A 26,219-nucleotide genomic window follows, 5' to 3' on the forward strand; every position below is an offset into this window, starting at 1 on the left:
GGCAGTTTTCCCTTGAAAACAGCTCTGTATTTTCAGCCGCTTTTTGTTAAGTGTGAACATAGCCTTAGTGTATGGCCAGCTTTAAACACACAGGGAGCACGGTGGAGAAGTACAAGTACCAAGTATAGATGCACCGCATATTCTGTGAGCTTGTTGACACGGCAGCCTCCATAAGTATATTATATTACATATTTCGTTGCAACAAAAGACTGTTTTAGACCGAGTTCACATGGGGCGCATACGCTGCGTAAAAGCACGCAGCGTATCCGCCCTGGGCGCTACAGGGAATTCCGGGCGAAAAACCGCACAAAACGGTGGTGCAGTTTTTCGCCCAGAATGTCCACTGCGAAAAACTGCAGTACATAGCCGGTGTGCTAGCAGGACGGCCTCCTGGGATGACGTTTCATGCCAGGAGACCTCTGTGATTGGCTGCAGCGGCGGTCACATGGGATGAAGCATCATCCCTGGAGGCTGGCCTTCTGACGTCATCCAGGCAGGTCTCTTCGGATGAGATTTCATCCCATGCGACCGCCGCTACAGCCTGTGATTGGCCCCAGCGGAGGTCACAGGGGATGAAACATCATGCCGGGAGGCCAGCCTGGAGGAAGAAACACAGACTTTTGGGTAAGTATAAAAAAAATAATTCTGAGTTGCGTTTTTTGCGGCAAATCTGCAGTATTTACGCAACGTGTAAATTGACCCTAACTGCTATCATCAACCTCAACTGTTGACATAATCAGAGGAGCCGACCAATTTTTTTTTAACCTTTTTAACACAACATTTTTCTTCGATTTTTTTGGGCATCTGCAAAAACCCAACAAATTAATTCTGAATGTCTTGCTTGAATATTATTTATTTATTTATTGATTATTTATTATTTTTAGGTTTATTAAATATTTGTTATTGAATCTTATTTGTGGACTGGATGCTGTACGTTTGTATTGATCTAAAGAACAATTCAAACTTAAGCATTGATTTTCAGATTTATACATTAGTCCATCCCCAAAAAAATACATATCAAACATTTCAATAAAATATAAAAAAAATTATTCCGTGTAAAAAGCTCAAATAAAAAACATCCTATATTCTGTCAAGTTAAAAGAAAAATCTATTTAACCAGTTGTTAGTCGTTTTGCTTTTGGCAAAGCTAGGAGATGACCAAAGCTATAAGGCTTATCTTACATGGCTTGTCACTCAGCTTTTCTAAAGTCCTGAAAGGCAATTTGTGAATATATGCGATGATATACCAGTTAAAGTGAAAGTGGAGAAACTACCAAGAATATCTTTAAAAAATGTAAAAAGTGTAAAAATGCGTGTTATTAATGGGTTATCACAAAAATCACATTCATAACAATATCATTTACTGTCCTGGCAAATCAGCAAGGAAAATATCCCATTTGAATACAGTTATTTTAAGTCCATGATGACCAGTTATTACCTGTTTATGTCTTATCCTGTGTTCTAATGATTATCTTGATAAAAAGATTTGATTAAAAAAAAAGTAAGAAAGCAATAAAACGAGATCACAATGTCCAAAAATGAGTTGAACCATGAGTCAGAGTCGTTGATAGGCTTTCCCTCACCTGGGGCCGACTCAGTTTGCTGCCTTAACCCTTCCTTGGCACCCCCTTACGACCTTCCCCCATTCCGCCTTTCCTGGTTGCTTCCCCTCCTTGTTTCAAGACCCATGTTCTAGTTTCTCTGTGTGATTTCCTTTGTAACCCGTTGATTATAAATTTATATTTTTATACCTACGTTAAGAAGCATAACTTGAAGTTCATGGACCCCAATGTCAAATCTGTAACAGGGCCCCCAATTACCATGGTGGGGGGGCAGAGGGACCATATTGTCCACCCTAAGCACCACACCCCAGATGCGATTGTAACCTCTGCACCTCCTATGGTTACGTCTCTGCCTACTTAAATAAAATAAAATATATATACAAAAACAGCTTCAGTGTGAATCAGCAAATACAGACTACTGCTACGGTATGTGTGACACTACAGATATAATGTATCGAAGAGGTGGTACAGTGTATAAGACAATTCCTGGATATTTATAAACTCCTCACTACTATCCATTCCTTATTGAATGTTACAGTAGACGGCCAACATATTAATTTTATCATCTGCACACAATAAACAACACAACGCTAAGCCTTGAGGTAACTGCCATAGATATATATATATATATATATATATATATATATATATATATATATATATATATATATATATATATATATATATAGTATCACAATTCACATTTTACTTACTGAGCCTCCTTGTTATTTGAGTGGCCATGATTTCCAGCCCAATGAAGTTGACATCTTTCGGCTGGTGATATTGCCAGTAATCGATAGCACTAATATTCATTTTGTTCACTGCAATCGATATCCTTGACATGACATGTAAGGACTAAGACATCAAAGACGAACCATGTCCACCTCTCTCTTTACACAACAACAATCCACAAAGTAATGTAATGTGGTCACTTTAATTACCCTCGTCTCTGCTCGAGGTCTGTAGTTAGTGACTTTGCAGACGGATGTGAATAGAGTAGATATATATAAAAAAAATATGTGGATAGTAACATGTGTCCAATGTTAAGTAGCTGTAGTATAGTTGAGTTTTCCAGATGTAGCAGAGCTAAATATGGTCTCATTATACAAGCAAAGCTTGTCAACACTTAAAGAGAATGTATCGTCCAAAAATGGTATCTCTTAAATCAAGTTTTTAGGATAAACATATTTTCTCACATTTTTTGGTGGTTTATAAAGACAAAATCATGAAATCTTGTCGTTTTCACATTGACCACCCCAGTAATCCAACACTTCCTGTTCTGTAGAGATCACTTTTAGCAATCCTCTCATTATCCTCACAGACAGGATTACATCGAAAGGTAACATCTCTAATATAAAGCTGTAGGCAGATAACACAGGGTTCACACCATTCACAATAGATGATGAATACAGCTTACTTTCTATCTCTACCTGCACAGTGACCTCGGCACAGGTCATAAAGCATGCCCACAACACTCTTTTAGACTTCATTCACATTTTCGATGGAGGCTCTGTTCTGAGTATCCATCGCAGACTCCATTACATCTGGCACTCCTTCACTTTCATTGTTCTGCTTCTATGATGGAGCAGAACAACGAAGTTGGACAATGCAGATGTGAACATTTTCTATTTTTACATAGCAGCAGCTTAGGCGAGATGCCGGTCTCCAAAATCATGTGCAGAAAATGAAGAAAAAACTACAATAATAAAATAAAAACAGATTAAAAGAATGAATATGTTTCAGTATATAATTTTCATTAGTAAAACAAATTGAGATACATTCCTGTTAAGGACATGTATTACATATCAACTAATTAAACATATCCACTGATACAAACACTTAGGCTGGGTTCACACGACATATTTTCAGACGTAAACGAGGCATATTATGCCTCGTTTTACGTCTGAAAATAGGGCTGCAATACGTCGGCAAACATCTGCCCATTCATTTGAATGGGTTTGCCAACGTACTGTGCAGACAACCTGTCATTTACGCGTCGTCGTTTGACAGCTGACAAACGACGACGCGTAAATGGACTGCCTCGGCAAAGAAGTGCAGGACACTTATATACATTATATGCAGGACACTTATATACATTATATGCAGGGCACTTCTTTGCCACGTAATTTGAGCTGTTCTTCACTGAACTCAATGAAGCACCGCTCAAGATTTACGAGCGTCTCAGACGCCTCGTAAATTACGAGGAGGAGCATTTACGTGTGAAACGAGGCAGCTGTTAACAGTCTGTCTTTTCACACGTAAATGCCTCTGATCGTGTGAACATACCCTTATTTTCTTATCTGATTTTATTTTCTGACAGCAGGCACGATGACCCAAGAAAACACATAAAAACACAGACAGAAAACAAACTATTGACTTCTATTTGGGAATGTAGTGAGCATGCTCTGTATGGCATGTGCAGAGGTCACTGTGTAGGGAGGGGAGGAACGGAGCTGTCCCCATCACCTATTATCAATTGTGTGAACCTTTGTTAAATGTCACCAGCTTTATAATAAAAACATGTTACCTTTCATTTTAATCCTTCCCTGTGCTGAAAAAGACATGACTGCTTACCCTGCCCCCAGTGTACACAGCACAAGCTGAAAAGTGACAGAGAGTGTGAAGTGAAGATGCAGTGGCCAGTATGAAATCTGCAATATTTCAGGTTTTCTATATATATTTTAAATAGCGTGACACAGAAAATTAAAGGTCTGGGAAGGTATTGATTTTCCTTGCAGAGATCCAACTGGTAAGGAGTCTTAGGCACAATGCTCCCTGGGGAAAAAATATGCAAAATAGCTCTCCACCAGAAGGAAGAAAACTGTCCCTCTAGTGCCATCTATAGGTGACTACCCTGGAATGTCCGGCCCTTTATAGAGCCTTGAAACATGACTCGTGTTTTGCTTCAAGGATATATAAGTTGTCAAACTTTGACATACATGGAAGTCACCGAAGGGTGGCACTAGAGAGACAGGTTTTTTTCTTCTTTCTTCCTATAGGTGGCACTAGAGAGAAGTGCATAGAAAATGTTTAAAAAAAAACACCAATATACACTACCGTTCAACAGTTTGGGGTCACCCAGACAATTTTGTGTTTTCCATGAAAACTCACACTTATATTTATCAAATGAGTTTCAAAATGACTAGAAAATATAGTCAAGACATTGACAAGGTTAGAAATAATGATTTTTATTTGAAATAATAATTTTCTCCTTCAAACTTTGCTTTCGTCAAAGAATGCTCCATTTGCAGCAATTACAGCATTGCAGACCTTTGGCATTCTAGCTGTTAATTTGCTGAGGTAATCGGGAGAAATTTCACCCCATGCTTCCAGAAGCCCCTCCCACAAGTTGGATTGGCTTGATGGGCACTTCTTGCGTACCATACGGTCAAGCTCCTCCCACAACAGCTCTATGGGGTTGAGATCTGGTGACTGCGCTGGCCACTCCATTACAGATAGAATACCAGCTGCCTGCTTCTTCCCTAAATAGTTCTTGCATAATTTGGAGGTGTGCTTTGGGTCATTGTCCTGTTGTAGGATGAAATTGGCTCCAATCAAGCGCTGTCCACAGGGTATGGCATGGCGTTGCAAAATGGAGTGATAGCCTTCCTTATTCAAAATCCCTTTTTCCTTGAACAAATCTCCCACTTTACCAGCACCAAAGTAACCCCAGACCATCACATTGCCTCCCCCATGCTTGACAGATGGCGTCAGGCACTCTTCCAGCATCTTTTCAGTTGTTCTGCGTCTCACAAATGTTCTTCTGTGTGATCCAAACTCAGATATGGCTTTTTCTTTGCCACTCTGCCCTGAAGGCCAGCATCCCGGAGTCGCCTCTTCACTGTAGACGTTGACACTGGCGTTTTGCGGGTACTATTTAATGAAGCTGCCAGTTGAGGACCTGTGAGGCGTCTATTTCTCAAACTAGAGACTCTAATGTACTTGTCTTGTTGCTCAGTTGTGCAGCGGGGCCTCCCACTTCTCTTTCTACTCTGGTTAGAGCCTGTGTGTGCTGTCCTCTGAAGGGAGTAGTACACACCGTTGTAGGAAATCTTCAGTTTCTTGGCAATTTCTCGCATGGAATAGCCTTCATTTCTAAGAACAAGAATAGACTGTCGAGTTTCACATGAAAGCGCTTTTTCTAGCCATTTCGAGAGTTTCTAAGAACAAGAATAGACTGTCGAGTTTCACATGAAAGCTCTTTTTCTAGCCATTTTGAGAGTTTAATCGAACCCAAAAATGTAATGCTCCAGATTCTCAACTAGCTCAAAGGAAAGTCAGTTTTATAGCTCCTCTAAACAGCAAAACTGTTTACAGCGGTGCTAACATAATTGCACAAGGGTTTTCAAGTGTTTTCTATTCATCCATTAGCCTTCTAACACAGTTAGCAAACACAATGTACCATTAGAACACTGGAGTGATGGTTGCTGGAAATGGGCCTCTATACACCTATGTAGAGATTGCATTAAAAACCAGACGTTTGCAGCTAGACTAGTCATTTAGCACATTAACAATGTATAGAGTGTATTTCTGATTAATTTAATGTTATCTTCATTGAAAAAAACTGTGCTTTTCTTGCAAAAATAAGGAAATTTCTAAGTGACCCTAAACTTTTGAACGGTAGTGTATATATACAGTGAAGGAAATAAGTATTTGATCCCTTGATGATTTTGTAAGTTTGCCCACTGTCAAAGACATGAACAGTCTAGAATTTTTAGGCTAGGTTAATTTTACCAGTGAGAGATAGATTATATTTTAAAAAAAACTGAAAATCACATTGTCAAAATTATATATATTTATTTGCATTGTGCACAGAGAAATAAGTATTTGATCCCTTTGGCAAACAAGACTTAATACTTGGTGGCAAAACCCTTGTTGGCAAGCACAGCAGTCAGACGTTTCTTTTGTAGTTGATGGTGAGGTTTGCACACATGTTAGATGGAATTTTGGCCCACTCCTCTTTGCAGATCATCTGTAAATCATTAAGATTTCGAGGCTGTCGCTTGGCAACTCGGATCTTCAGCTCCCTCCATAAGTTTTCGATGGGATTAAGGTCTGGAGACTGGCTAAGCCACTCCATGACCTTAATGTGCTTCTTTTTGAGCCACTCCTTTGTTGCCTTGGCTGTATGTTTCGGGTCATTGTCGTGCTGTAAGACCCAGCCACGAGCCATTTTTAATGTCCTGGTGGAGGGAAGGAGGTTGTCACTCAGGATTTGACGGTACATGGCTCCATCCATTCTCCCATTGATGCGGTGAAGTAGTCCTGTGCCCTTAGCAGAGAAACACCCCCAAAACATAATGTTTCCACCTCCATGCTTGACAGTGGGGACGGTGTTCTTTGGGTCATAGGCAGCATTTCTCTTCCTCCAAACACGGCGAGTTGAGTTAATGCCAAAGAGCTCAATTTTAGTCTCATCTGACCACAGCACCTTCTCCCAATCACTCTCAGAATCATCCAGATGTTCATTTGCAAACTTCAGACGGGCCTGTACATGTGCCTTCTTGAGCAGGGGGGCCTTGCGGCCACTGCAGGATTTGAATCCATTACGGCGTAATGTGTTACCAATGGTTTTCTTGGTGACTGTGGTCCCAGCTGCCTTGAGATCATGAACAAGTTCCCCCCGTGTAGTTTTCGGCTGAGCTCTCACCTTCCTCAGGATCAAGGATACCCCATGAGGTGAGATTTTGCATGGAGCCCCAGATCGATGTCGATTGACAGTCATTTTGTATGTCTTCCATTTTCTTACTATTGCACCAACAGTTGTCTCCTTCTCACCCAGCGTCTTACTCATGGTTTTGTAGCCCATTCCAGCCTTGTGCAGGTCTATGATCTTGTCCCTGACATCCTTAGAAAGCTCTTTGGTCTTGCCCATGTTGTAGAGGTTAGAGTCAGACTGATTAATTGAGTCTGTGGACAGGAGTCTTTTATACAGGTGACCATGTAAGAGCTGTCTATAATGAAGGCACCAAGTTGATTTGGAGCGTGTAACTGGTCTGGAGGAGGCTGAACTCTTAATGGTTGGTAGGGGATCAAATACTTATTTCTCTGTGCACAATGCAAATAAATATATATCATTTCGACTATGTGATTTTCTTTTTTTTTTTTTATATAATCTATCTTTCACTGGTAAAATTAACCTAGCCTAAAAATTCTAGACTGTTCATGACTTTGACAGTGGGCAAACTTACAAAATCAGCAGGGGGATCAAATACTTATTTCCTTCACTGTATATATATACACACACACATATATATATATATATATATATATATATATATATACACATACACTTACATACACACACACACACACACATATATATATATATATATATATATATATATATATATATATATATATATATACAAACACACACATTATATATATATATTCATATATCATAAAATAAACAAAGAACCTGCAGGTAAATCCACTACATTATCTTACCGCAATGGGTTACGGTAGTGCACACAAAAAAAATAAAAATTTCAATGACATGTTTGTTTTACTAAATATTTGCATTCAACCATAAAATAACAATCCTGAGGCATCTTTTCTTAGACCTTTTGTGTTGTGCTGTTCCTCTGTTATTCCTCCTTGAAATGTATTAGTAAACTGATAACTAGTGGTTAATTTACCCTTGTAAAGGGGGTCTATCCCAGTGGCATAACTACCGCTGTAGCAGCCAAAGTGGCTGCTACGGGGCCCGCGGCATGAGGGGGCCCGTGCCGCCCGCCGACAAGGTAGCGATGCCACTACGGGGCCCGTGCCACCTGGCAACTAACATTTAGGGGCCAGGCAGGACAGACCCCTCATGCCCTGGTGGTGTTGCAAGCACCAGAGTGAGCTCCGGTGCTAGCAACAGTGACATTCACTTGTACTGCGTTCTCAGGATGCATGAGAAGGTGCATGAGAAGACTCCCTGTGCAGACTGGCGTGATGACGTCACTTCATCACGCTGGTCTGGGCATGCGTCCTGCCCGGAGGATGTGCATCACTAGGTGGCACAATATACAAATGGAGGAGCAGTGTGGCACTATATACAAGGGGGGAGCAGGGGGGCACTATATACAAGGGAGGAGCAGTGTGGCACTATATACAAGGGGGGAGCAGGGTGGCACTATATACAAGGGGGGAGCAGGGGGCACTATATACAAGGGGGAGCAGGGTGGCGCTATATACAAGGGGGGCAGGTTGGTACTATATGCAAGGGGGAGTAGGGTGGCACTATATACAAGGGGGCTATGTGACTCTACTAAGGGGGGCTGTGTGGCACTATCTACTAGGAGGGCAGTATGGTACTTTACAAGAGGGAGGGCTGTGTGGCGTTATCTACAGGGGCTGTGTGTGGTGCAATCCACAAGGAAGGGAAGCTGTGTGGCACTGTGTGCAAGAGGAGGGCTGTGTGGCATTATATACAAGGGGGCTGTGTGGCACTACTAAGGGGGGCTGTGTGGCACTATCTACTAGGGGGATGTATGGCACTATCTACTAGGGGGGCAGTGTGGCACAATCTACAGGGGGCGGTGTGTGGAAGAATCTACAGGGGTCTGTGTGTGGCGCTATCTACTAAGGGGGACCTGTGTGGCACTATATACAAGGGAGGGCGGCTGTGTGACGCCATCTACAGGGGGGCTGTATGACACAATCTACAGGGGGGTAGTATTTACAAGGGACACCATCTATAAGGGGGGCTGCATGTGGCACCTAGGGGGGGCCCCAGTCAAAAGTTTGCTTTGGGTCCCAGTCTTTACTAGTTTCACCCCTGGTCTGTCCCTAAACATTTTGACACTATGCAATAAGTGTTGTCATTGACAAACTTTAGGGACACACCCTATTGACAATGCATTGGTAATGCCAAGTTGTCAATTTATTTATACATTTCCAGCAGGAATAACAGAGGAACGGCACAATGCAGAGTTCTAACATACGTTGCACCAGTATTATTTCATGGGAATACAAGTTCTTCCTAAAACAGACATGTCAGGAGAGATGACAAGTCCTCATTATGCTGCATCCTGTTTCACCTAGGAACGTCCCCAAAACAGCATAAATCAAGTGCTTCTCAAACTGTGAGGTGGTCCTCACCAGTAAGGTGCCCACCAGTGGGGAGGTGCCCAAAATCTTTTTAATTTTGGCAGTACTTAGTCCACGGTGGTGAGGCCCAAGCATCAATATGTGCTGGCTGGTGAGGCTCCAGTGGAAAAAGTTGGAGAAGCTCCGGCATATATACAGCCCTTGTTAAGCAAATGTATGAATAAACCCATATCACATTTCAGTTCCGGTTCTGCAACGAAAATTTGCAAAAAATTGCAATACAAGGCAAGTGAATGGAGTTACAAAACCCATTCCTGCACATCAGAAAGAATTTGCATAGATTTGAAGGCATGCTACAGATTTTCCAATCCACAGCATGCCCTATAAATTGCAGTTTACTTGTGGAATTGGCCACATATTTTACCCTTATTAATGCAAAGGGTGAAATGCCGATTTGCCAATTCATCCACAGCAGAAACTTTTTTCCACATCTGAACATGGTTTAGGCCTCATGCACAGGAACGAGTTTTTTGCAGCCGCATTTCACCTGCAAATCTGCGCGTGAATTGCGGTCCCATGCATTTCTATGGGCCCATGCACACGACCGTGCCTTCCACGGTCCGTGCATTGCCTGGGAGCCTGGACCGCAAAAAGTTAGGACATCTTACACTCCGTGGCCGTCCGAGCTGCAAATCACGGGCTGTGCACACCTCTACGGTCGTGTGCATGAGGCCTTATAGTTACATATTTATTTATCGAAAAACCCTATAATTAGATTAAAAGTTTCCTTGTGAGCAACAAAGAAAAACATGAAGCAGTCACAGTTCAGAGTCCGAGCTGTAAACTACAATATTGGGAAAATATGTTTTCCACATAACTATTTACTATATAAGTGCACACGTTATAAACAAGACAAAGAGGGAAAGTATGAGGGGCACATTGCATTGTGTGAGTTATATCAGAGACCAAAAATAAAGCATCAAAATGCAACTAAATAAAACAATCAACAAATATTTTGTAGAGATCTTATCCCATCTGTCTGCTCTGGATAATGACCCATAATGTGACAGATCTGTAAATAAAGTCAGCTTTTATTTGATTCCATGTACGGCATTAGATAGCTACTAGAAAGAATCTCATATATGACATATTCCTCATACATAAAGGAAAATGCACCTAGAAATGTCTTACTGGAACGTAACTTTTTGAGTTGTTTTCTATTGAGGTCTAGTAGATCCGGAGTTTTGTATAACTTTTACTTGTTTTTCATAAAAAATTGCTCTAGAAAAAACATACATGTACAGACAATATATATAAAAGGTAGCAGGTGTATTGAATTTTTGGTACTCATTCATAGCCTGTATCCAGTATCGTGAGGTAATTCGATATTAAGGGCATGCCCCCACGTGGCGGATTTCCTCCGCAACTGTCCGCATCAATGCCGCACAGAATCTGCGTTGCAGATACTGCGGCGGATCTGCCCAAAATGTGCAGTAAATTGATGCGGACTAGCTGCTGCGGACTGCGGGAAAAGTGCTTCCCTTCTCTCTATCAGTGCAGGATAGAGAGAAGGGACAGCACTTTCCCTAGTGAAAGTAAACAAATTTCATACTTACCGGCCGTTGTCTTGGTGACGCGTCCCTCTTTCGGCATCCAGCCCGACCTCCCTGGATGACGCGGCAGTCCATGTGACCGCTGCAGCCTGTGATTGGCTGCAGCTGTCACTTAGACTGAAACGTCATCCTGGGAAGCTGGACTGGAGACAGAAGCAGGGAGTTCTCGGTAAGTATGAACTTCTATTTTTTTACAGGTTGCTGTATATTGGGATCGGTAGTCACTGTCCAGGGTGCAGAAACAGTTACTGCCGATCGCTTAACTCTTTCAGCACCCTGGACAGTGACTATTTACTGACGTCGCCTAGCAACGCTCCCGTAATTACGGGAGCCCCATTGACTTCCTCAGTCTGGCTGTAGACCTAGAAATACATAGGTCCAGCCAGAATGAAGAAATGTCATGGCAAAAAAGCAAGACGCATCCGCAGCACACATAACATGTGCATGACAGCTGCGGACTTCATTGCGGAATTTAGAATCTCCATTGAAGTCAATGGAGAAATTCCGCCATGAGTCCGCAACCAGTCCGCCACTGGTCCGCAACAGACAGAGCATGCTGCGGACACCAAATTCCGCTCCGCAGCCTATGCTCCGCAGCGGAATTTTACGCATCGTCTAAACGAACACTTCTAAATAGAAGTGGAAGGCAATGGAGAAACGGCTCCGCTGCGGATTAACGCTGCGGAGTGTCCGCAGCGGAATTCAAGTGAAATTCCGCCACGTGTGAACCCAGCCTAACAGCAGTTCATGCGTGTGTATAATGAATAGAGAGTGTTCATCAATTTTTATGTATCTAGAGATCCTTTCTTGTAAGTAACCAACAGGTGCTTATAAGTGACCAATAGGTGCAAGAGTACGGGGCTCAATGCCCCCCTACCCGTATAGATGTCATCCGTTTTCTTGACAACCGTCATAAGCCAAAAACGGGCGCCAAATCAGAAAGTACAGACGCATCTGAGCGATCTCTTGCCACTGCAAGCACGCCTGCAGACATACAGCCTGTCGATTTGTCCAGCATTCCTGAAAACTTGGATTTGGCTGGTTATGGCCCCTCTCCCCGGAAGAATCATGTGGCCGTGAGGAAACGCATTGGGAAACTTGATCTATATTACGAGAGTTCACAGAGGAGATCCTTTATATATACCAAGTGAGGTTTCCTGACCCATTGGACACCAAGCTCAAAAGGTTGTCAAGAAAACGGACGACATCTATACGGGTAGGGGGGCATTGAGCCCCGTACTCTTGCACCTATTGGTCACTTATAAGCACCTGTTGGTTACTTACAAGAAAGGATCTCTAGATACATAAAAATTGATGAACACTCTCTATTCATTATACACACACACACGCATGAACTGCTGTTAATATCGAATTACCTCACGATACTGGATACAGGCTATGAATGAGTACCAAAAATTCAATACACCTGCTACCTTTTATATATATTGTCTGTACATGTATGTTTTTTCTAGAGCAATTTTTTATGAAAAACAAGTAAAAGTTATATTTTATATACAAAACTCCGGATCGACTTTTCTTTCTATATATATTACGGAGAACTCTTTCAAATAAGTCTGGATGGTGGACTTTACTTTTCATCATCATTCATCATCTATTGAGGTCTAGGAAAGTTCCTATTGGCAGACCTCTAAGAAAAGTAACACTGACTCCTAGAATGGTCTATAGTGTTTTTCTTACCCTGGTTATAGTAATTAGCATCCATCTATCTATCTATTTATCGTCTGTCTATCTCACGTCTGTATATCTCACGTCTGTATATCTCACGTCTGTCTATCTCTCGTCTGTCTATCTCTCGTCTGTCTATCTCTCGTCTGTCTATCTCTCGTCTGTCTATCTCACGTCTGTCTATCTCTCGTCTGTCTATCTCACGTCTGTCTATCTCTCGTCTGTCTATCTCACGTCTGTATCTCTCGTCTGTCTATCTCTCGTCTGTCTATCTCACGTCTGTCTATCTCACGTCTGTCTATCTCACGTCTGTCTATCTCACGTCTGTATATCTCTCGTCTGTCTATCTCACGTCTGTCTATCTCTCGTCTGTCTATCTCTCGTCTGTCTATCTCTCGTCTGTATATCTCACGTCTGTATATCTCACGTCTGTATATCTTACGTCTGTATATCTCACGTCTGTATATCTCACGTCTGTCTATCTCACGTCTGTATCTCTCGTCTGTCTATCTCACGTCTGTAGCTCACGTCTGTCTATCTATCTATCTATCTATCTCATATCTCTCTCTCTCATATCTCTCTCTCTCTCTCTCATATCTCTCTCTCTCATATCTCTCTCTCTCTCATATCTCTCTCTCTCATATCTCTCTCTCATATCTCTCTCTCATATCTCTCTCTCATATCTCTCTCTCTCATATCTCTCTCTCTCATATCTCTCTCTCTCATATCTCTCTCTCTCATATCTCTCTCTCTCATATCTCTCTCTCTCATATCTCTCTCTCTCATATCTCTCTCTCTCATATCTCTCTCTCATATCTGTCTCTCTCTCTCATATCTCTCTCTCATATCTCTCTCTCTCTCATATCTGTCTCTCTCTCATATCTCTCTCTCTCTCTCTCTCTCATATCTCTCTCTCTCTCATATCTCTCTCTCTCATATCTCTCTCTCTCTCATATCTCTCTCTCTCTCTCATATCTCTCTCATATCTCTCTCATATCTCTCTCTCTCATATCTCTCTCATATCTCTCTCTCTCTCTCTCATATCTCTCTCTCTCATATCTCTCTCTCATATCTCTCTCTCTCATATCTCTCTCTCTCATATCTCTCTCTCATATCTCTCTCTCTCTCTCTCTCATATCTCGCTCTCTCTCATATCTCTCTCTCTCTCATATCTCTCTCTCTCTCTCTCTCATATCTCGCTCTCTCTCATATCTCTCTCTCTCTCATATCTCTCTCTCATATCTCTCTCATATCTCTCTCTCTCATATCTCTCTCTCTCTCATATTTCTCTCTCATATCTCTCTCATATCTCTCTCATATCTCTCTCTCTCTCATATCTCTCTCATATCTCTCTCTCTCTCATATCTCTCTCTCTCATATCTCTCTCTCTCATATCTCTCTCTCATATCTCTCTCTCTCATATCTCTCTCATATCTCTCTCTCTCATATCTCTCTCTCTCTCTCTATCTCTCTCTCTATCTCTCTCTCATATCTCTCTCTCTCATATCTCTCTCTCATATCTCTCTCTCTCTCTCCCCCTCTCTCATATCTCTCTCTCTCTCATATCTCTCTCTCTCTCATATCTCTCTTTCTTTTCAGATGCGTTAGAAGAAATACAATGCCGCTTGGAGGTACCACACAGAGTGGCTACAGGTCCAAAATATGCTTTGCTGTGTACATTGGGCATTACAATCAGAAAGATTTTTCCTTGTGTTACCTTGGACTGTAGCTCAAAAATATATCATTACAATTTAATTGACTCAGAAACAAAGTAGTCAAGACATGGAAGAACAAGGCGGGAAATGGACAAAAAAAAGTTCAGCAAAAACACATTATTCTACTAACATTAAATAGAATATCAGAACACATTTTTCTGCCCAGATATTATAAGTTCTATTCATATATCCAATTATTAATCTGCTTATCAGTATGAATAGTTTACGGTCTGCTCTGCTGAAGATCTGTCCATAGACCATAACTGAACAGTGCCCCCCAGTGTTACTAGTCTGATGGAGGACAGTGTGACACAATAAAGGGACGCGTTTCGATAGGATTATGTCTAATATCTGATACCAGTATCTTATTCTATTACTATAGCGCTCATTTTTTATTGAAGTTTAATTGGTTTGAGAATACGAGGAAATATCAAATCAAACCCAGGAAGTTAGGGACTCACTGCATATGGGGCAGGTACATATCATCATTACTCAAAATGGGGCACATTTTTAAAAACTGGAGTAGATCAAACAACTGCTCAGTATTTATAAAGCCATTGATAGATATTTTTGCCTGCTGTCCTTGTGGTCACTACTTTTTAGTCCATTTTTTTTTTTTTTAACTATACAACAAATTTGAAAGATTGTTAAATATTTTCTATGCAAAAAAAAAAAAGCTGTTATCCAGTTTATACTTATAGTCTCCAGTAAAGCCAGCCCTACATTAGGTATTTCGGACGGGCGCTTTCTGTGCGAATTGTCATTCATTGTTGGTCTGTGAAGATTGCCATTCTGGATGACAACACCATTTGTTAAAATGACAAATCGCTGATCGATCGCTGCTTGATCTGTGGCCTGGTCTGGGCTTCTATTGATGCGATGCAGATCTGTCATTTGGCATGAACTCTATAAGATTGCACACGACAAGTACAAAAATAGTACAATCCACGGCAGATCAATAATCCACGGCAGATCAACTTTTACACAGATATCCGTTTTCGGTCGGCATCTGTCACGCTCGGTTGTGCCATGAAAAGACGCGGACAGTCAGCAAAAAATGGTCTATATCGTCTTTTTCGGACATCCAAAATCTCTACCGTATGGGGCAGCTTTGGTGCTTCAGATACTGCTGGATATTATCAAATAAAATCCACTTCACCTCCCCTGTGGACAGCACCGGACCATTTATATTTGATATATCAGACATTATATCCCAAATTGGATCTTCTTTTAAACATAACTTTATTTTAAGAAAGATCTAAATACAAAAGTATGACACGGTCCTCTTTAAAGTTTTAATGTCTTATATAAATAAGGCTTATTTATTGTATGATGAAAAGTTATACAATGTCTCAGTTTCTAAGATCTCTGCATGTTGTCAATGAATTATATTCTGGTTTAAGTTTTAAACCGTAAGTCTATGAGAACTCTCTCTTGCCATGAGCCCTGCACCCTGTTGTACATGATGCGGACAGGACAGGTTTGGTCTTAAAACAATTTGAGTTGCCCTAACTATAGAGTATAAAACTTGATTTTTCAGAGCCAACGGACAAGATTTTTATACTCAGATACAGATATTAAAGATGTTTAATGCTTTGGACAATGCCTTTTTTTGTTAGAAGGGTCCCTTGATGATCAACTGATCACAGGATGCCCCGCTGCTGGGACCGCCAGCGATCATCTGTAATCTGTGAGGAACCCGGCAGCAAGTGTTCAATTTCCCTGCAGCGCCACCACAGGAGAAATGAAGCATTACACAGTTCCTATTGAATTCAATGACTGTCCAAATAATGTCCGTACGTGTCAAGTCCCCCAGAGTTAGAGATGGTCTTTGTAGCCTCTCTCTGTTCTGACTGTTAGATGAGAGTCCTACTTGGGGGATCCTCCTCTAAATCGCTCAAAATTCTCTAATAAGCTGTTTACAAATTAGTTTTTCAAACAATTTCTTCTGAATCCTACAGTCAAAATACTAATGCAATGTGTTACATAGTTCAGATCAGACAACATGTACATATGCCTTTGGGACCCTCTCCCCGTCCACCCTCCTCCACTATCAGCCAGAATAGAGAGACACTGTAAGGGTATGCCCAGACGTGGCGGAGTTCTTCCGCCACTGTCCGCATCAATGCCGCACAGAATCTGCGTTGCAGATTCTGTTGCGGCTTTGCCTAAAATGGGCATTAAATTGATGCGGACTAGCCGTTGCGTATTGAGGTGAAAGTACTTCCCTTCTCTCTATCAGTGCAGGATAGAGAGAAGGGACAGCACTTTCCCTAGTGAAAGTAAAAGAAATTCATACTTACCCGGCCGTTGTCTTGGTGACGCGTCCCTCTTTTGTCATCCAGCCCAACCTCCCTGGATGACGCGGCAGTCCATGTGACCGCTGCAGCCTGTGATTGGCCTGTGATTGGCTGCAGCCTGTGATTGGCCTGTGATTGGCTGCAGCCGTCACTGGACTGAAACGTCATCCCGGGAGGCCGGACTGGAGGAAGAAGCAGGGAGTTCTCGGTAAGTAGGAACTTCTATTTTTTTTACAGGTTGATGTATATTGTGATCGGTAGTCACTGTCCAGGGTGCAGAAACAGTTACTGCCGATCATTTAACTCTTTCAGCACCCTGGACAGTGACTATCTCCTGACGTCGCCTAGCAACGCTCCCGTAATTATCGGTGCACACACGTAGTCACCCGTAATTATGGGAGCCCCATTGACTTCCTCAGTCTGGCTGTAGACCTAGAAATACACATAGGTCCAGCCAGAATGAAGAAATGTCATGTTAGTAAAACCAATACGCTCCGCAGCACACATAACATGTGCATGACATCTGCAGACTTCATTGCGGAATTTTAAATCTCCATTGAAGTCAATGGAGAAATTCCGCAATGAGTCCGCAACAAGTCCGCTACACGTCCGCAACAACCAGTGTATGCTGCGGACACCAAATTCCACACCGCAGCCTATGCTCCGCAGCGGAATTGTCCGCAACGTGTAAACGAACCCAACTAAAAAGCTGTGGAAGGCAATGGAGAAACGTGTTCGCTGCGGATTTCTGCTGCGGACTGTCCACAGCGGAATTCCAGAGCAATTCCGCCACGTGTGGTCATGCCCTAAGAGAGGCTGCTGCTCTGGCGGGCTCCAACTGTCTATGCGTTACATGGTCACCGCTTCATTTGAATGGATGGCATATAATGCTACATTTCCTCTGCAATGGCCAATGAATGAGCAGCCGCAGGTTCCCTCAATGGGCCGACCCTTTTTAATTTAAACAATTCCTACGATATGCATTTTTTTTATTTGCCTCATTGTGTTACTTTTATACGATTCTGACTTACAAACTATACAATCAAAAATGATCAACATTTGTATTTACCATACGTAACATACGTGTATAAAAACATTTACACAAAAGTGAAGGGTAGGGTCTGTTCACATTAGTGTCATGCAGTCATGATGTTTCCCTTTGCAAACGGATCCCAACAAATCCTTACGGATCCCATTGGCTTATAATTGGGTCTGTCAGGTTTCCGTTGGGGTTTCTGTAGTTTTGACTGCTTATTAACACTATTCTTACCTTTACAACACAGCCTAAAAATGTTCCTTTGTACAGGTTATAGATACGTTATTGCTCTTTGTACAGTCCACTTAAAGCAATATAATATTTTGGCCAAGTAAGATCGCTAATAAACTCTGCACGGAGCATGGACAAGTGAACACTGGATTTAAATGACCAACACAACCCCCGGGGTCACTTAGTCGGAGCTTTGAAATGTTACATATAGTCGGATTTAGCTGTCAAGATAAAAGGGAAAACCTGTATTCGCCGCGGCGGTGCAGCTTTACAGATTGATTTCAGCATAACCCTCAGCAGACTGGAAGTGAGGACAGATAATTTGTGCTCATAGCAATACCTGGAGGAAACCTGCTATAAATTTGAGGAGATTTGAGGAGATTTTTGCAGTAAACAATAACTTTATATTTGTGGGGCAGGAAATAACCCTTACCACACCTTTTTTGATTTACTGATTCCTAAATACGCACCACATGTGCCCTCCCAGACACAGTTGCTGGAGCTCTGTTCCAGATTTAGGTGATGAAAACTTCAGAGCCCTACTAACAAGTTCTGCAGAAGGTTCATGGTGAGAGATTGCTACTTTACTTTGTTGCAACCAGTGCACTTGAAAATACAAATCAATACATTTCACCAAATAGAAAGAGATAAAAGTAAAGCAAAGCCGAGCGTCTGAGTGGTAGAAACAATAACATACGCTGACCGCTAACGGGCAAAATATGGGTCACGTATGGCATTCAAAATGTAACGCTGGTAAACCTGAACATACAAGATAATGAATTACAAATACAGATACAATATTTATGAATACATGTCTGCAGGAGTTAACTTTGCTTTAGGCTTTGCCGGGTTTGATGAAATTTAGTTTTAATTGTCTTTTAGATAATATAGGACTAAAAAGGTTTTTGTACTTTTCTTCCTATGATCCACGTCTGCTGCTGGATATAAAACGATATAAACCTGGACAAAAACAGAAGCTTCCCCTGAACATTTAGGGTATGTTCACACGCACTAATTACGGACGTAATTCGGGCGTTTTTGCCCCGAACTACGTCCGAAAATAGCGCCTCAATAGCGTTGACAAACATCTGCCCATTGAAAGCAATGGGCAGACGTTTGTCTGTTCACACGAGGCGTAATTTACGCGCCGCTGTCAAATGACGGCGCGTAAATAGACGCCCGCGCCAAAGAAGTGACCTGTCACTTCTTTGGCCGTAATTGGAGCCGTTATTCATTGACTCCAATGAATGGCAGCGCCAATTATGTCCGTAATGGACGCGGCGTTCAAGCGCCTGCACATGCCGTTACGGCTGAAATTACAGGGATGTTTTCAGGCGGAAACATCCCCGTAATTTCAGCCGTTACGGACGCTGTCGTGTGAACATACCCTTAGGGTATGTAACACAGAGTGTTTTCGGGCGTATTTTGGGGCGTAAACACCACGAAATACGACTTGAAAAACGCTAGTGAAACGCTGAAAAACAGCTTCCCATTGAAATCAATGGAAAAAATAGTGTTTAGTTCAGACGGGGCATTTTTGGACGCTACTGTTTTAAGAAACGGCGCGTAAAAAGAAGGAGCGTGCCACTTCTTCAGCCATTTTTGGAGCTGTTTTTCATAGGGTCAATTGAAAAACTGCTCCTAAAGCGGCTAAGGAGTATGTTCACACTGAGTTTTTTGCGGGCAGAAAATTCTTCCTCAAAATTCCGCAGATTTTGATCTGCCTGCACGCTGTTTGCTGCGTTTTTCGCAGCGTTGTTCATTACGTTTTTCACCCGCGGCCATTGAGCGCTGATGGGCAAAAACGCAGCTAAATATGCATTCTCTGCCTCCCATTGATGTCAATGGAAGGTCAAGAGATATAAACGCCAGATGATAGGGCATGTCGTGTCTTTTTCCCGCAAGACAGTTTTTCCGCTCGCAGGAAAAAACTGCCTCCGCCTCCCATTGAAGTCAATGGGAGGCATTTTCGGCCGTTTTTTGGCGCGTTTTCCGATGCAGTTTCCACGTTTAAAAATGTGTCAAAAAAAATCAGTGTGAACTGGACCTAAAAAAAAGTCTCAAAAAACGTTTTCTGCTTCAAAAACGTCTGAAAATCAGAGATTGTTTTCCCTTAAAAACAGCTCCGCTGTTTGCTGCGTTTTTCGCAGCGTTGTTCATTACGTTTTTCACCCGCGGCCATTGAGCGCTGATGGGCAAAAACGCAGCTAAATATGCTTTCTCTGCCTCCCATTGATGTCAATGGAAGGTCAAGAGATATAAACGCCAGATGATAGGGCATGTCGTGTCTTTTTCCCGCAAGACAGTTTTTCCGCTCGCAGGAAAAAACTGCCTCCGCCTCCCATTGAAGTCAATGGGAGGCATTTTCGGCCGTTTTTTGGCGCGTTTTCCGATGCAGTTTCCACGTTTAAAAATGTGTCAAAAAAAATCAGTGTGAACTGGACCTAAAAAAAAGTCTCAAAAAACGTTTTCTGCTTCAAAAACGTCTGAAAATCAGAGATTGTTTTCCCTTAAAAACAGCTCCGTAATTTTCAGCCGTTTTTATTGTGCGTGCGAACATACCCTAACATGTTAGGCTGGTTCACACTAGCATGTCAAATCCTTGGACATATTTTTAAAGAGCATTTTTAATAAGAATATGGCGCCCTATTTAAGGGCTTTATTATAGTGACAGGTCTGCTGGGTTATTATAGCAATTACATAAAAAGTCTTGCACCATTTTCTTAATAGCGGATAACAAAAAATACAGTGGCCTCATAATTATAAGTCGGTTGTAGTCATGAGCACGGAACTCCCTTTGCACCCTCTCCAAAGATTGAAGGTCGTTGTGTGCATAGGCAATACATTAGCGGCCGTCAATCATAATATATAATTACTTAGCGGACCAGTCACTATAAAATACTGCCCTTAAGGCCTCATTTACACGAGCGTATTATACGCGCGTGCGACGCGCGTGCTTTTCACGCGTGTCGTACGCACCTATAATAGTCTATGGGGCTGTTTAGACGATGCGTGAATTTTGCGCTGCGTGAGTGCGTTGCGTAAAACTCACGACATGTTCTATATTCTTGCGTTTTTCACGCAACACGCACCCATTGACTTTAATGGGTGCGTGAAAACAACGCATGCCACACTGACGGTCCTGCGTTGCATGCGCGAAAATCACGCAAGAGCTGTCAAAAGGATGAATGTAAACAGAAAAGCACCACGTGCTTTTCTGGTTACAAACATCCAAACGGAGTGTCAAATTAGAGATGAGCGCACCGAACTTCACCGGGTTCGGCCGAACTCGTTTTGACCGAACCCGGCAAAAAATGTTCGGGTACGCGACATCAGGAGACAGTCACTGCCCACGGTGCTGAAAGACTTAAACTGTTTCAGCACCATGGACAGTGACGGGCGTTGACTAGCCTCATCTCTATGATGGCGGCTGCGCGAAAATCACGCAGCCGCGCATCATACACGGATGACACACGGAGCTGTCAATTGCCTTTTGCGCACGCAAAACGCAGCGTTTTTTTGCGCGCGCAAAACGCACACGCTCGTGTAAATGAGGCCTAAATCGAATATAAAGAAAAGGATCCTTCCATTGATTCTTTAAATTTTTATAGCATGAACATTTTAGCTACCGTCCCAGTCTTTTGAATGGGTTTCGTATAAATCCATGCACATGCAGGAGAAAAAAAAACACACGTATGAAACAGATTTTTGGTTTCAAAAATTTCTGCAAAAAATGTGCCCAACGTGAAGCATTATTTACATCAATTTGTATCAGGATCTAAAAACACAGCATTAGGTTCTGTATATACAACTGTAAAACTGATGTAGTCCAGGCTCCAACGCCATAGATGTCATTTTTTGGTACTTTTTTTTTTTTAATCCTAAAGTGATAAAAAAAATAAAAAAAATAATTATAATTATCTTCTGGTTTTTTTTATATATTCCTGGTTTTGCCTGAAAAAAACATTCATCCCACTGCATCAAAAACTGCAGTGTGTAGACAAGAGCCAGAACTAATTTCATTTTATTCATTAATTTCCAATCAGTTTTGAGCAGTTATTTAAAAAAAATACAAAAAGAAAACGAGCAGTAAAATACGCTAAGGGTATGTTCACACGGAAAAAACGGCCGCGTAAAAAAACGGCCGCGTAAAATGTCTGAAGATATGGAGCTGTTTTCAAGGGAAAACAGCTCCTGATTTTCAGACGTTTTTTAAGCCACTCGCGATTTTCTTGGCGTTTTTTACGGCCGTTTTTGGAGCTGTTTTCAATAGAGTCAATGAAAAACGGCTCCAAAAACGTCCCAAGAAGTGACCTGCACTTCTTTTTCGCGGCCGTTTTTTTACGCGGCCGTTTTTTTGACGCGGCCGTTTTTCAAAACGGCCACGTAAAAAAACGGCCAGTCGGAACAGAAGTCCGTTTTTGCCATTGCAATCAATGGGCAGATGTTTGGAGGCGTTCTGCTTCCGATTTTTCGGCCGTTTACGGCCCGAAAAACGGACGAAAATAGCCAGTGTGAACATACCCTAAGGCATAAGGTCAGGCTTGGCTGCTTCTCTTTCTCCTATTGCCTTACATCGAGTGAGACGACCATATGCGCTGACACTTCTCTATTCAACCTTCACTTGGATGCAGCTGACACCAACCACCTTGCCTAGTGGGACTGGAGTCAGGGGACTCCCATTTTCCTCATTATTGGTGTTCTCAAAAGAAGGACCACCACTTATCAGGCATATATGGCTTATGTCTAAGATAGGAATACCCCTTTAAATCTTGTCTATAGAGACTTACCATCCTCATAGTTTTTCAGATAGTCATCCGGACCAGGCCCTCTGTTCTTTGCTGGGTTCTTTATGTTTTGAAACTGTAAGAAATCAGTTCTCCTACCACCAAACCTCAAGTAAGCAGGAGCCAGACCTCGGGCAAGAGTCACAAGCCTTTTGGAGCTGGGAAGAAAACAAAAACAAAATGAAACACATATTCTATATATAACCTAAGAAGACCTAAGAATTACAGTGAAATAACGCCAAGTACAAACATACTATAGTATTGCTCAGGGCAACTGTTCCCTACTGTGCAAATCTTTTGCAAATAAATATATAGAGAATTTTATTCTCAACAGAATGTTCCTCGCTTGACAATAAGGATTTAATATTCAAATTTCTAATTTTGAAATGTGTCTTTTTAACAGATTCTTACCTTAAAAATCTCTTGGTTGTGAACACATAAGTTGAAGTTTTTTTTAGTTCAAAGAGATGACATATGGAGCAAAATGGTCAGAAGCCATGTATTTGTAATTTAAAGGGGTTCTCTAGTTTGGACAATCCCTGCTTGTTAGAAAGGTCCCTTGACAATAAACTGATCACAAAGTGTCCCCCTGCTGGGACCCACAGTGATCAGTTGTAATCTGTAGGGAAAGCTAACAATAAGTGTTCAGTTTCCCTGCAGCACCACCACAGGGGAAATTAAGTATTACACAGTGTTCATTCATATCAATGGGTTGTCTGTGTAATGCAGGACAGGACAGGTCCTCCAGAGCAAGAGATGCTCTTTTTGTAGCTGCTCTCCACTTTGGCCAAGAGATGAGGATCCTAAACAGAGGCTCTATTAGCTTATAATTCCCTAAAACGGAATATAAAAATTAGTTTTCTAAACAAGGAGACTACTTTAATGTGATAAGAATCTATAAATACGGCATACTATTTGATCTAAATCCAGCAATTTGTAACAGCTAACCAGTAACAAGTTCAAGATAAAATCAAAGTAATGTATGAAAAAGTTGTAATATTTTTTATTAATACTAGAAATGGCACATAGAAGGTGTGGAGCCCTGTAGGAGATTTTGCATTTAGACTAAAAAGCTTCAAGTTACCTCTCTGTAGTGCATTATGTCTTTTGATCACTGCAAACATATGCACTTTGTCTAGGTTTGTCTCCAAAACAGTTAATAAGATCCATCATGACCAGTTGTTTTAATGCTAGTGTGAACGCGACCTTTGAAGCAAAAATAGATGAAGGATAATAAGGATTCAAATAAGTGCCGTGTCCACCCCAATGTTTTGCTGGATATGTTTATTGTTGTATCTTTTGTGCGACTAATGCAAAAAGATTTATAAAATATCTGGTTGAATCAGTTTATCAGTGAAGGGCCTTTTACACCGGCCGAGACATCGTTGATCGGCGCTCGCTTGCTCCTGTCACGCGGAGCTATGGATAGGGACGAGCGCTCGTTACTTCGATCTCTTGTCCCCATATGTTATCATCACGTCATCATTAACACAGTTCTAGGACAGCAAATAACATGAAATGCTTCAAAGGTTCGAAAACATGTTAAAAACATAAAAATAATATGAATTTTTAACCTTAAATGCCACAATAGTATGATTTTTTTTATTTTAACCAAAGGGGTTTTTTTCAGGGAAGACATCAAGGAGAGCTGCTCCGCAGAACAGAAAGCAACTTATGGTTTGAAATTGTATGCAAAGTATTCCTAAAGGTGTCTCAACTTTTGGAGATAACTTTCCAACCCTCTGATTCTATATAACCAGTATCGGAACAGACTGCATTACAGCACCCTGTAGGGCAGGATTTGGCCAGTTTTGCTCTTCAGGACAGAGCACATTGCTATCATAATGGCAAGAAAAAGGCAATTAACAAAAGACGACAGACAATTATAACCCTAGAAGTGGAGGTCTGTCCTACATAGAAATTGCCAAGAAAGCCAAGATCGCAGTGTTTGTATCTGATGAAGAGCCACGGTTCATGCTCGAAACGCGTATTCTTGTGCAGTGCAATTACTTTTTAAGCAAAATAACGCTTTCATACATGAAGACAATAGAGCCTTTGAATTTTTCCCTGAGGAACAGCGCCACACAGAGTCTCAGGGTTACTACTCATTTTTATACCTTTTTATTCCTATTGAATTACCGGCTTCCTTCGAGAGACCCGCTTCCCTCTCTTTTTTCCCTTTATTTAAAGTAAGTCAAGACGGCAGTCAGTACAGTTTCCTATACCATCAAAAGGCACTTGGAAACTGGTGGCAACTCTGTCAGGAAGAGGTCTGGCAGACCCAAGGCCACGACAAAATCAGATGACAAGTTTTTAGGAGTCAACAGTCAACAGTTTTCGTGATTGGCGCCACACAGCACAAAATCTTCAAGCCCAGCTTAATGCAGCAAAAAATAAACAAGTTTCCATTTCAACTGTGAAGAGAAGACTTCTATTTGCAGGTTTGACAGGATGAGTAGCAGCAAGAGAGAGAACCGCTAAGATTGCAAAAAAAAAAAAAATACTTGCATGGGCCAAGCAGCACCTCCAGTGGACTACTGAAGAGTGGAAGAAGGTCTTATGGACTGATGATGAAAATTTGACATCTTTGGTACATGACGCATGGTTTTTGTACGTCGTCGAGTACGTGAAAGGATGCAAAAAGGGCTACCACAGAATTTTGTCGCACCATGCAATACCATCTGGTGTACACTTACTTAGTGAGTTCATATTACAGCAAGACAATGATCCAAAACATACTTCTAGGTTATGTCAGAACTTCCTAAGAAGACAAGAAGAAGCCGGAAGGCATCAAAGAATGGAATGGCCTGCACAGGATCCAGAGTTAAACCCCATTGAGCTTGTTTGGGATGAACTGGACAGAAGGGTGAAAGCAAAGCAACCTACAAGTGCGGCACATTTGTGGGAACTTCTGAAACAATGTTGCGAAGACATTTCTGAACAATATCTGAATGCAATTGTAGACAGAACGCCTCGATTGTGTAAAGCGGTTATATCAGCGAGAGGTGGCGACTTTAAAGGGTCAAAGATCTAGATTAAATTTGTCATAATAAAGTTAATCCATCATTTTTATTCATGTTTATCTCTTCTATGCTTTTTTATTTTAGTAAATTTGATACATTAAATTGTGTAATTACCAAAAACCTCAAAAAATGTAGGTGGTCCAAAACTTTTGACCAGTTGTGTGTGTGTCTATTATATAATTTTTTATATATATATATATATATATATATATATATATATATAGTA

General features: G+C 41.5%; 1 protein-coding gene across 1 annotated transcript in view; it reads right to left on the reverse strand.

Moving 5' to 3' along the window:
* Positions 1-26,219, reverse strand: part of HPSE2 (heparanase 2 (inactive)) — a 219,739-nt gene that overhangs the window by 187,932 nt on the left and 5,588 nt on the right. Inside the window, exon 2 of the mRNA XM_075842712.1 lies at positions 22,974-23,128. Within this exon, the coding sequence (XP_075698827.1) occupies positions 22,974-23,128 (155 nt within the window). The remainder of the gene's footprint in view (positions 1-22,973; positions 23,129-26,219) is intronic.

Source organism: Rhinoderma darwinii, chromosome 11, assembly GCF_050947455.1.
Source record: "Rhinoderma darwinii isolate aRhiDar2 chromosome 11, aRhiDar2.hap1, whole genome shotgun sequence".
NCBI classification, from domain to species: domain Eukaryota; kingdom Metazoa; phylum Chordata; class Amphibia; order Anura; family Rhinodermatidae; genus Rhinoderma; species Rhinoderma darwinii.